Genomic DNA, 12,182 nt, shown 5'->3' on the forward strand with positions numbered 1-12,182 from the left:
GGTAAAGGAAAATTTAAAAAGCTAAGCAGGCTGCTGGTGTCTTATCAAGAGGCAGACCCTGCAGAGCTGGAAGAAGACGCCCCTACCCCAGCATTACATTCTTTTCGTGAGCCCCCCACAATCCTGTATTTGTACACAATTGCCATTCACACAGTTTTAAACATGACTATTTGCCAAGCCCTTTTCAGAACTAACATTCCACAATGCCCCCATCTTCAGATTTAAGAGATTTCCCCCTACAGTCCTTTGTCTTGATTAAAGGTAAAAACCCTCCACCCCCATGCCACCTCCCAGCTTACACCTGCAATGCTTTAATTAAAAAGGCAAGAGCTATGAACAGGTTTTTCGCCGGGGTTCAGAGCTTCATTGCTGATCAGTCCTTCTCATCAATTTGCTGGATGGGCAGGTGAACCTGCAGCGGGTCTCGAAGCCTCTTAAGGTCCAACTCTGCCTAAAAGTAAAAGATGCATTATAAAGAACAGGCTCCCGATACACCTTCCCCAACCCCATACCCCTTTCCAGAAGGGAAAATTTCCTCACTCTTCCTGTCCAAAATTGAGGCATTCAAGGAATAAAACAGTCACAGGATTGGATTTGGGAAAACCATTCCTAATTCATACTTGCTCTGTGCTTCTCTGAACTTGCTGACATGCAGCTGCTTAAAGAATATGGTAGGAAGAGAACATATTCCCATAAACTCAATGAAACTTTTTAAAGGAGCTAGATTAACAGGAATGGTCAATACTAAAAGAAAAGCACCAAACAAATAGCCGCCCAAGGCAATCTGTATTCAAGAGTGTAAAAAAAATCAGAAGTCTTTCACACAGTCTTGCTCTGAGCTCTCTCTACTCCTCACACAGCTCCTTCTCCAAGGCAGGGGGGGATAACACATCTTGCCCTGGATATCCTACACTGTCATTTCCAGAGCCTGGGAATAAACAGAGAATGATACAGTGAAAAAGAGAATGCGGTAGCCCTGCTTTTTCTGCTCATGCCTGCTTTAATCAGAAAGGCACTCAAAAATGAGGACAAATCTCTCCTTGACTCCTCTGTTGGTCAGATCCCACACTGAGGACAGTCTGCCACAAGGGTCTTCCCCTATAATACAAGAAATCTGCCCCCATCAGCACTAACAATGCAGCTTTTTTGAACATGACTTTCCAGGTCTGCTACCCAGTGCACCAAAGTGCTATGTCAGGGAGACATGAACTGAATGGATGCAAGTCTCCATTTCTCGCTAAATCCATCTGGTGTGTAGGAGCTGAGAAGAAAGGAATTCTTGAATTAGGCTCCTCTGAGGCATGAAGTGCCTGAAGCAACTCAAGATTTGCTAGCAGGTTCTAAAAGGCCCTTACAGATAGGTACAGGCAACTGTTTCATGTTGATTTATACATCCAGCAGTTCTATTCCTAGGCACATCAAAGCTAATTCAGTGATTACACTGGGGCTGTGACAAGAAAATGGGCTGAAAACCTAAGAGACATCCATTCTTATTGGAGGTGCATCTATTAATAGCAGATGGAGAACTAGCAAGCAGTAATTTGCCTTATTTCTGGAAAAAACTCTTGTTACCTGAGCAATTGCATCCTTGAGTTGATTGTATTTCTCTAGGTCAAATCTTGTCTTTTTGGCTCCTTTATGGAAAAATAATAAGTACTGTCTGTCTCTGGCATCTGGATAAACATACTCCTAAAGAAAAAAATAGGAGAGAAGGTCAGAATAAAGCATGACAGTGCAGCACAATATGCAGCAGATGTTTTGGAAGTTCAGCCATAGTGAACACTGGTGTGTTTTCAATGCTGTGTTGCTCACAAATCCAAAACACAGCCCAGGGGCTGCTACGAAGAAAACTGACTCCATCCCAGCTAGTCCCAATGGTCAGCCATTTGCTTCTCTACTAATACATTACACCCCAATGCTAAATTACCATCACCACGCTCCTGAATGCATGCACCTTTCTGCATAGACACAAAACTGACACTTCAGGATTGCAACACCAACAGTTTGTGAGGAGAAAGGGAGAAAAAAAATTAAATACCAGAATAAGCCTTTGTAAAATGGCCCTTACTCTCCTTTTCTTAATTTTATAAACAATTAAAACAACATTAGTTGCTCATGAGTTCATCTCATAACCAGCCCACCCAGGCAAGAACAAGAGTCCAGTACCACAACTCTTGCCAGGAATACGCTGTTGCAAAAAAGCCACAGACTTTTAGAGGGCAGATAACTCAGAGCAGTTAACTCTGAGTCCCACATAGCCTCTACAAAGCACTGGAATATCACCCAGTCTCCATCTGGTATGCATAGAATAACTGGGCTGTCAGGTGGAGAAAAACTGCATTCAGAGGCAAGCCACTTTGAAACAACAAGATTTCTAGTGACAGAAAAACATGCTAGTTGATACAGACAACTTGATTAAAACATCATGTCCGAGTCCAAACATGGCAGAAATTACAACAGCGCTTAGCAGAAAACAGTGTGACAGGGACATATCTCCTCAGCCCCTGAAACAATACAACTGACAGAGCCCTGGGACCCTGTGCTGGAACATCCACCAGGGCATCTATTCTGGTGGTCTCGTGACAGCAGAGACCGAGCCCTTCCTCCCTCATTATTTAGGTGGGATTGTTTAGTTGGAATAGGAGCGGTAATACAAACCACGTCACAGAAATCCCCACTCAGAGTCTGTCACACCTACAAGGACCCAGAGCAGCACAGTTCTTGCTTTGTGGGAAGAGTTTCTAACACAAGAACTGGTCTACTTTTAAAAATACTGAAAAGCCAAATAAAGAGCCAATAGATCCATAACTGCACAAAGGGAAAAGCATTCAAACAGATCTGCTTCATCTGAATAGGAGGCCAGAACACCTGAACAAAAGCATTTCCAACATGATTCCTGAGCCTTTCCTATCAGAAAGGCCAACACCTCACATCAGAGTTGTGTTTGTGTGCTTCCCTGGAACTCAGAAGGCACCTCACACTTTTGGTGTATTTAGGCTGGTAAGTCGTACTGTTTAGAGACCCCCTGGAGGAAGCCAGCGTGCGTTGTGCATGCAGAAACCATTTTGTGCCAGTAAGTGAACTCGTATAGCTTAAGCAGTCAGTCACAGAGCACACAAATGTTTATGGTTAGACACCAGGAAATCAATAATGACCACCACCAGAAAAACCCCCAGCAGCTGCCTAGAGAGCACAAATTAATTGAGGTGGCATCTAAGTGCCAACCGGGTAAAGAGGCAGCAAAACAACTTCTAGTAGGCGTGATTTTGCTATTTATCTAGGGAGTAGAGCTCATATCAAGTCTTCTAGTGGAGTGTCAATGTCAGCACAAGAAGTCCTACCTGGCGAGTCATTACGAAATAAGCATACATTGCCATGGCACTACCATAGGTGATGAAATAGGTGACTGGTTCCATAATGTCCCAAGAATACTCCCACCAGGTGAGGCGGGCCAGAATCCCAAACTGAGTGGCCATGTAGGCCAGCCCTCCCCACAACACCAAGGTCGTCCTCTTCTCTGCTTTCCTGCTGAGCTCCAGCCTAACCTGCAAAAAACAGAAGCACATGCCTTGTATTCTCAGAAAAATACATCAATAGGCAACATAAAAATAACACCTTGTATCTATATTCAATGTTAAGTTGGGACGTGATCAAGGCTAGGTTATGCAGACAACTATAGACTTTTCCATCAGTATCTTGCCATCATCCATATTTCACTCTGACCATGCTTTGGATACTTTCCAAAGCTGCTTATTCCTCTATGTTCAGAAACATTCTGTTGTATTAGCCCCAGTCTCTATTAGCAGGTTCATTTCCATTTCACATAAAGCAAGGAAACGGGATTTCTACAGACATCAGAAGCAGATGTACTTTGGCATACAGAGGCAACTTCTTCAGTGATTTCAAACATATTTGAAGCATGCCGGGGCTTAATTAAAACATTGACATGACTTAAGACTGCATTTAGAAGACAAGTAAAATACAAACGAGAAGCTTCTCACTTTTTCTAGCGGTGCTAGTTGCTCCTTCAGTTCCTCTAGTCTCCCTATGAGCTCCTTCTCTTTGTTCAGCTGGTGCTCCTCAATGCACAAGGCAGTATACAACTGCTGAACCAATGTCTTGACATCATTCAGCGTAGTTGCATTTTCATGGCTTAAGAGCTCTAGGAAAGAAAAAGACTGCTTTATATGCATTTATCCACAGGACTTCTTACACACACTTCAGAAACTGCTATTACTCTGCACAGGAAACATTTGAAACAATCCTTCTAACACAAAAGCCTCTGGAAGAGTTCCAGCACTCTAAGATAATGCAATGTCTTTGAAAGAAAACCAGGCTTTATTATCGGATATTCCTAAAGTTTGATCAGAACAGGAAGAAGATGCATGCTAATAGCTTGCCAGATATCAACAGCTACTTTTGATCCGTAGTTGAATGCAAGACTCAGAGAAGACAAGTGAACAACCAGTATGTTCGATCACATCAGCTGCCAGGCCATCAGCAACTCTAGTCCTTGACTACGGCAGCCACTGATCTTAGGTCAGTAGCTCCAAGAACATGCAGTCTTATAATTATTTTGAGTACTGATGTCAAGAATTGTTTCCCAACACTCAGGGGGCAACTCTCTGTGGAGTTGCTTACAGGGCAATGAAATTCTCCCCCTCCACATTTAAAGACAAGACAGCTAGTGACACAGCCACTGCCTGAAACAGCCCAGAGCCCTGCACTGCAGCACAAAAAGGGTCCCTACAGGAAAGCAGCCTATAAAGGAGCTGTGACCAGTGGCATTGTATTACTCAGCCCACATGGGAAAAAAAGTAAGTATAAAGCAAAAGAACTCAACATCAGGCAAATAAAAAAGGTAGCATCCTTGGGCTTGTACCTTAGGTTAGGAAGAACAAGGTTATGAACACAGAATGCAGCCAACAGAAAATCTGCAGCAACCTGCCTTCTGGAAAGGTAGACTTGGCCTGTAAATCTTGAAAGGGCAGCAAACAAAAGAGCAATTGATGATAAGCTGATGACAAGCTAGGGACAGCTTAAGCTTTAACACTAGCAGCCCAAGAGAAAGAAGTGATTCAGTAGTCTGTGCCAAGGTATGCAGTATGCAAACTGCATGCATCCCAGCTAAGCATCTTCTACTCCACTGTGAAGAAGCAGCCCATGTGACCCTACCGACGTGACTATCAAGAGATATTTAGTGCTTAAATGTCTGGGCACACACATTTCAAAATACATAGCACGATTTTGTAAAGGAAAAGCAATAACTAGAAGTTGAACAGAACTCATCTCAGTGCCTCTTTCCATTTTAGTACAAGCTAACTATGGAAATCTCCTTAACAAATGAATCAGAGGCACATAACCTAGGTGATCTCAGAGCTCACCTGCCAGCAAAACCCTGGTAAAGCATACAAGCAAGCTAACCAAAACCATGCCAACTCCTTGGCACAGACTGGGTTCTCTCCAACACTTTGAGAGCTGGCTGTATGAATTGCCTTGCCCTAGGACAGCAGTTTCTCCAGTGCAGAAACAGACACCACATTTGCATTCTCACTAAGTTGAGTTGAGACCAGCTAGGCCTGATACCAATGCCTGCTCTCAGGGGCTAACAGCTGGAAAAGATGCCTTCATAAGATCCTTGAGGACTCCACTTCTCTGGCTTAAAAAGTCTTATGCATGTGAAAACACTGCACTTAGGACACAGAGCAGCAGAGAGATCAGAGAGCTACTGTTCCTGTGTGCTATTCACATCTCAGTTAGATATCCCATCTTAATGGACAGTTTTCTCTTAACGGGCTTTTAAGGAGAGAGGAGCAAACATCTCTAGTAGAGGTCAGCCTAAGCCAGAGACAGGAGCGAAGCAGCATCTTACCCAATGCTGCATTCCCAGATTTGAGTGGGAGGATGCTAAGGACAAGTGGCTGCAACACAGATCTCTCAGTCATCAGAAATTGCTTTTTTACTTGCTATCTTTATGTTGTGAACAAGAACACTAGAACTGATTTTCATTTCTAACATTCTAAGTACCACACTTTGCAGAAACAAAAATCTTCACTGGCAAGTGGGATAACAGTTCTTCCACATCAGGTAAGTTTAATTCCCATTTTATATTCAAATACTTCATAATGACTTAAAAAGAGTAAAATTACTTCTTGTACTTATTTAATTCCCTTGTGAGGGATGCTGGCCCTGAAGAAAATGACGATTTGCTTTTCATCACTACTCTATGATTACTTGGAAATACCTAAGTTGGACTACAAGGGTTGGATTAGGAACTGCGAGCTTTCCTTCAGAAAAAAAGCTTTGTGTTCTTGAACAAGGTAGAAAAACATGCTGCAATTTAACAGGCAAGTGACTACTGAAATGCCTTTCTGACATCCACAAGAACCAGGCTGGTTTACCTCTCTTTGGTGGTCTAACATGGTACGTGACATCATTAATGATCAGTTTGAAGTCATCCAGTAGAAGCAAATCTATGCCTGTGGAGGAGGCAACACGTGTGCCATCTGTAAGGCAAACAAAACTCATTAGTAAAAGCAAAGAACCTAAACACGTCACAGCTAAGCAAGCTGTAATGCCATCCCACATCCAGCTGGGGGACTTGCACATTTTCCTGCAGACAATACTCTTTGTCGAGCCAGACCTACAGAGTGGGAGATCTTGCATGGCAAACACTAACTAAGCTATGATGCATCTGCTTTTCTGTATTGGTGATGTTTTGGGTCATCTTGGAAAACGAAGCTCCTTTCAACCCCACAGCATGAACATATTACCAAGTTCTGCAATACAATCCTCTTACGTGACCTTCACCTTTCCCCACTGGCATTACAGATGATCAGACTTTCAAGGAAGTGGCTGCTTCAAAAAGACTCTCTTATAAGACTTACTAATGTTTCAGAGCTTTGGTGACTAATAAATACATAATAATCGAGCAAAACACAATGAAATAGACCATTAAGTGAAATATGATGGAGTTCATAGCTAGGATGTTTCCTTTGTACCACCTTTCACACCCACTTTCTAATTAATTATAAACTACTTGGTAACCCTCATCTTCAGGCTATGTAGTAGGAAACATTTAAAATATAGATATTAGACCTAATGGAGGTGAACTGAAAACACGTCCGTGGCAAATTTAAGGCCTTCAGGCAAAACCACCAGCAACAGCTGTGTACATATTCATCAGAAGCTTGAACACAAGCTTATGTTTTTTTCCATTTCTTTGTAACACCCTGTGCATTCTGAATGTGAACTTATGTTACCAACCACCACCATTACAGCCTCAGGCAGCAGTCCCCCAATATGCTGGTGTAAATTCGCAGCACTCCAGCACAGGCTACTACTACACTCTGTTTTGAAGTCACTGCATACAAGCAGACAGGCAACAAAGATAACATCCTTACTGTTAGGGAATCTTTCAGGCTGAAACTAAGTATTAAGAATGTTTTCCTCCTCTTTAGCTCTACAATCCAATTTCCTTGGCAAACCTGACCAAAGACAAATACTCCTACTCTAGAAGTGACATTTCTACTTTCTGGGGAACATCTGAGAACTCACACCTTATCAAGCTTTTACTTAAAAAGGAAAAGGCTAGATAAAAATATCTGTCAAGTGAGTAAATCAATTAGTTTGTAAACAACAGTACCTGCTGAGTAGATGGCAACCCGATCGATTCCTCGGTCCTCTGCTTGCAGCTGTTGTAAAAACACACCGACAGAGTCTGAGATAGGTTTAAGTGTGAACTGGCAACGTTCACGCCGAGATGGAAGATTCACAGAGATCACAGGTAACCCGTTTTGGTAAACTACCGTCACTTCTAAAAAAAAGAAAGATGAAAACAAAAATTACCCTTAAAAATGAACAGATCTTCTCGTAATAATTGTGTCTGTCCTACAGAGACAAAACAAATATGGCTAGGAGATCAACATGAAACAAACTTGAAATTTTTGGTTCAACTTCTATCACGAGATGTGTCAATGGACAAAAACCCGAGAGGCATCAGAAGCTTTCACTCCCATTAATTTGGCAGTGTCTATTAAGCTCTCAGTGCCATGTGGAAAAGTGAGAACAGAAGATAGTTCCTGTAAGCACAATGACTAGATTTTGAGAACCAGAAAATTTTGGACGAGGTAAGACCGGAACTACACAATTTAGCAGGATTTATGGCCCAGAAGACAAAGGCAGATTTGTGTGTATTAAGAAACATCAAGTAAGGACCTACTTCAAGCCATTTTATTTTTGTTTAGGTCTGGTTGGTTTCCTGCGCTTTGTCCTGAGGCAACAAATATTTAAGAGAGCAATCAGGAGTATTAGGTGGTAGGAACAGCACTCTGAGTTTGAGTTTAAGCTTCAAGGTCATTTCATCTAAAATTCATGGGATCAATACACTTCCTACTTCAGAAGACGGACATTACTTCTTAGGTGCATATAAAACAACATTTTCTTTTTTTTTTTTTTTTTTTTTTAAGTGCTGTCAGGAGCTTTTTCAAAAGCATTCTTAAGGATTTCATTGCACCTTTCTAAAATTGTGGTGACCTGTATGAACTGTAAGCTAGTTATTATTTTACTGCCAGCAAGACAGCCCACTCTGCATGCTTCAGGACAGCCATACATAGAAAAGTTCCAAGTTCAAACTCCCTAAACCCTCCACTGAGTCACGAACAGTCCAAACCTCCCCAAATGCAGTAGTTGCTAAGATATGGCAGCGCACCTAAGAATGATTCACTTGGGATTGTTGCTTATTTTTCTTATGTAAAGACGTACTGTTTTTTTGTTGCAGAGAGCATTTGCCATGTCTCAAGGATTATGCAGTCGCACCCACCCACGCTGCACCTGGCTTAGTCCTTGCACCTGTTGTAGCTACGGCCAGCTACACAAACCACACCATCCAAACTCATCCAGCTCCTGTGCTGACATTCCAAGTTGACTCAAGCAGCTAACAAAGTCACAAAGTAGAGGCAAATAACTACGTTTTATCTACCAAAAGCAGCTATTCCCAGCATCCAGTTCAGAAAGTTGCGCAGCCGCAGCCTTTGTACCTCCCTGTTCAGGTCATTTGCTGCCAGATGATGAACTCTTACATAGCAGCATCATCCACACACCAGGACGTGTCCTGGGGCAATGTGCCTTTCTGGGAAGGGAGGCTCCTGGATGTTGAGAAAGGCTGCACAAGTGCCGCACACTTTTACAAGGCAAGAGCAGCTCTCTCAGGCTTTGAGCTTATTGTCATGTGCCTTCATAAACTGAATAAAGCATATAAAGCTTTCTTCCCTCTTCCTGGGGACTGCTATCCAGTGCTGACAGAGACGTCCTCATGTCATCCTTAGAGAGTAGGTAGAGGTGACCAGATATGGACATCTAAAATACCTAAAGACTCTCAGTAGGCCCCAGTACTTGGAAACTGCTAAGTGCCTATTTTCAAAATTCAGTTTCACCTGACAGAATTTCAGTAGCTTTATTGTTTCAATGCTTAAAACTCAGTCAGATATTTACTGGAAAAAATAGAGCAAGCTGCCAGTTTATTTGGACAGTTAGACAGAATTTCAAGCTCCACATCAGCAGCTGTTGTGACACGAGCTATCAGATTTTGCAGTCATGCACTCCAGCACTTGAGTAAGGGGCTGGTAAGAAATGTAAGAGCATTAACTACACTTGTGATTTTTCCACATAAGATAGCAGGCTCAAAAGGAATGATCAACATGTTTAGAAGCTTAAAACAGCCAACAAAGTACTGAATTCACTGATTCTGTGAGAAGCACGTACAACATTGTTGCTTATATAACCACAAGACTGCTGCAGAGAGCTCAATTGACATGAAAATTATTATTTAAAACACTACTTGACCATATAGTGAGCAAGTTCGTTGGAGAAGGGGACAGATAAGAGTGCTTGTACCAATTCCTTCCTGTTTCTCCTGAGAGAAGAACCCAGCTCCAGGACTGCCCGCTGTGAGGGAAGTGCACGCAGCTCCAGCCTGGTGATGTTTTACCCTGCACAGACCAGCTGGAGACTGCAGCAATAAACGCAGTGGGTCACTGTGTGTCACCAGCACCAGAAGTGTGCACAGATCCAGCTGAGGTGAAGCATCAGAGACCCAACTGTTTCTTCAGAGGACAGGCTCCTCTTTAGTCTGTAATCACAGCTGTTTTACGTTTTCCTTGCAAAAAGCTTGTAGAAGTCATTCCCACCAGTGAATTATGCTAGAGAAAGTCTGTAATTCCAGTTTGATCCTCACATTGCCTCCCACACAAGTTATGTCTGGTCAGATTTTTACTGCATTGAAGGGGGAAGAGCTCCGAGGCAAACCAAAAACCCAACAAAACAAAGGGCTTGTCAATAACACAGACCTAGCAAACTGCAACAGACAGCCACAGTAAAAGTTATTAGCAAGCAACAAAGCTGTCTGCCTTCTCTTCTGCTCTGACAGCCCTGTGGATGGCCTGCAAGAGGAAAACTCCCAACTATTTGGACAAAGCATCTTGGCATTTCACTAATTATAGAGGTAAGATTTTAGCTAGTCATCTCTGATCGAGTTTTAAGCCAGTATTTAGGTGCATGGGACAAATAAAATAGGTAACTGCATAGCAGCACTTGCAGACTCGTACAAGCTGGCCAGGAATGCTGCTAAGTAAGACCACACAGGATTTTAAAAGCTTTACATGCTGTATTAAGCATGAGCTCTCTTTGAGGCATGAATTTCATCCATACGCCACAAAGTTTTGAACCAGCTTTATGTGCAGAGGTCTTCAGTACTTTTTGTTTGTTTGTTTGAAAAGACGTCAAGAACAACTCGAGCAACACATTAAGAAAAAAGCTACAATAAAAAAGGGGTGGTCAGAGAAATCAGCATTGAACATCTACTGCTGGTAAATGCAACGTTACTGGAAAAAATAACAAGAGAAATACTCAAGAATAACATAAGAAGGGGTAAATCAAATCAGGCAAGTAGCTACACGCTTAAATTATCTTCTCAACCTTATGTTTGTTCTCTACACTTCTACCTATTTAAACCTTCCAGTTTTTATTTTGAGGTCTCCATAGCAGTCCTGTTCCCTTTGTGTTCACACACAGTCGCTCTCCTGGCAGGGAGAGCAGTTGTGGCTGAGCCCTTCACTTTGTTAGCTTTCAGGCTTTATTAACAAGCCTTAATGAGAAGAGGATCCTCCAACTGCTGGTGTCAGTCAGCATAAGCATGTCAGCCTCTGTGCTCAGCATACAGATGTTAAGCAGGCAGGCATCTCAAAGCTGTTTGTTTCCCTCTTTGCGTACCAAGATTTTTAAAGTTCCACCTACCTCAGCAGTGCGTTCTTTTGCTTTATGTTATGACAGCCTTATCACAAAAAGCTTAATGCTTGAGCTGTCCCAGAATTTAAATAAAGGAACAAAACTGCCTTGGTTTCACAACTCATTTACAGCAGCAAACGCAATGCTTTCAACCGTTTGAGTGGCTGGTAGGAACTGTGCTTTCATCACATTAAAAAGTTAACAAGACATGCAGCACCCTGAAAGGTAGGCAGCACACAGAGCTCACAGCTACATCAGGAGGAAGCCTGGCAAAAACGTTGGACAGTTGCATGCAGTGACATCCTTCTTCAGAAAGCCTGTCCAGTTTTATAAGAACAGTTATTAGAAAAGTTGACTGTTTCCTTGATTCTTCTTGACTGACTTTGTTGTCACTTCCTCAGTTCGAAACTGAATTACCTTCCAGCCAGCAAAGCCTCAACCAGAAAAGGGGTCAAGGAACATGACTCAAGCTGAAAACAAGCCAAAAGTTTCTCTATGTCACTCACCATCAGAGGGCACTACCGTACTGCAATAGACCACTCTTACACTCTGCCAAGGAGAAAGCCTCTGATGCACCTAGAAAATACAAGCACAGCAAAAGGACAAACGTTCAGTCAAGCTATCCGGCAGAATCGCACCCCACTGCCACCTCCTGTCCCCTCTCCCGCCATCCCCTGCCCTGATGCCCGGGCATTTCCTCCGACAAACCGGAGACCTGGCGAGAACAGCCCCTTCCTGCCATCTGCCACCCAGCAGGGCTCTGCCCCTCGGCCAAGCTCACCCTACACATCTCTCGGCATATTTAGTTTCAAGTGAGAATGTGCAAGGCAACAGCTGGGGTTTTGTTCCCCTTAATGGAAAAAAAAAAAAATAAAGCCACAGTAAGCTAGATTTTATAA

At 42.7% G+C, this 12,182-nt stretch overlaps 1 protein-coding gene across 1 annotated transcript in view; it reads right to left on the reverse strand.

Moving 5' to 3' along the window:
• Nucleotides 1–6: 6 nt before the first annotated feature.
• Nucleotides 7–12,182, reverse strand: part of MCU (mitochondrial calcium uniporter) — a 71,984-nt gene continuing 59,808 nt past the window's right edge. The window contains exons 2-8 of the mRNA XM_082765484.1: nt 11,790–11,859; nt 7,646–7,816; nt 6,402–6,506; nt 4,002–4,162; nt 3,342–3,545; nt 1,573–1,689; nt 7–451 (exon numbers count right to left, since the gene is read on the reverse strand). Of these exons, the coding sequence (XP_082621610.1) occupies nt 374–451; nt 1,573–1,689; nt 3,342–3,545; nt 4,002–4,162; nt 6,402–6,506; nt 7,646–7,816; nt 11,790–11,859 (906 nt within the window). The 3' untranslated portion in view covers nt 7–373. The remainder of the gene's footprint in view (nt 452–1,572; nt 1,690–3,341; nt 3,546–4,001; nt 4,163–6,401; nt 6,507–7,645; nt 7,817–11,789; nt 11,860–12,182) is intronic.

Source organism: Aythya marila (genome assembly GCF_965140915.1).
Source record: "Aythya marila genome assembly, chromosome: 7".
NCBI lineage: Eukaryota > Metazoa > Chordata > Aves > Anseriformes > Anatidae > Aythya > Aythya marila.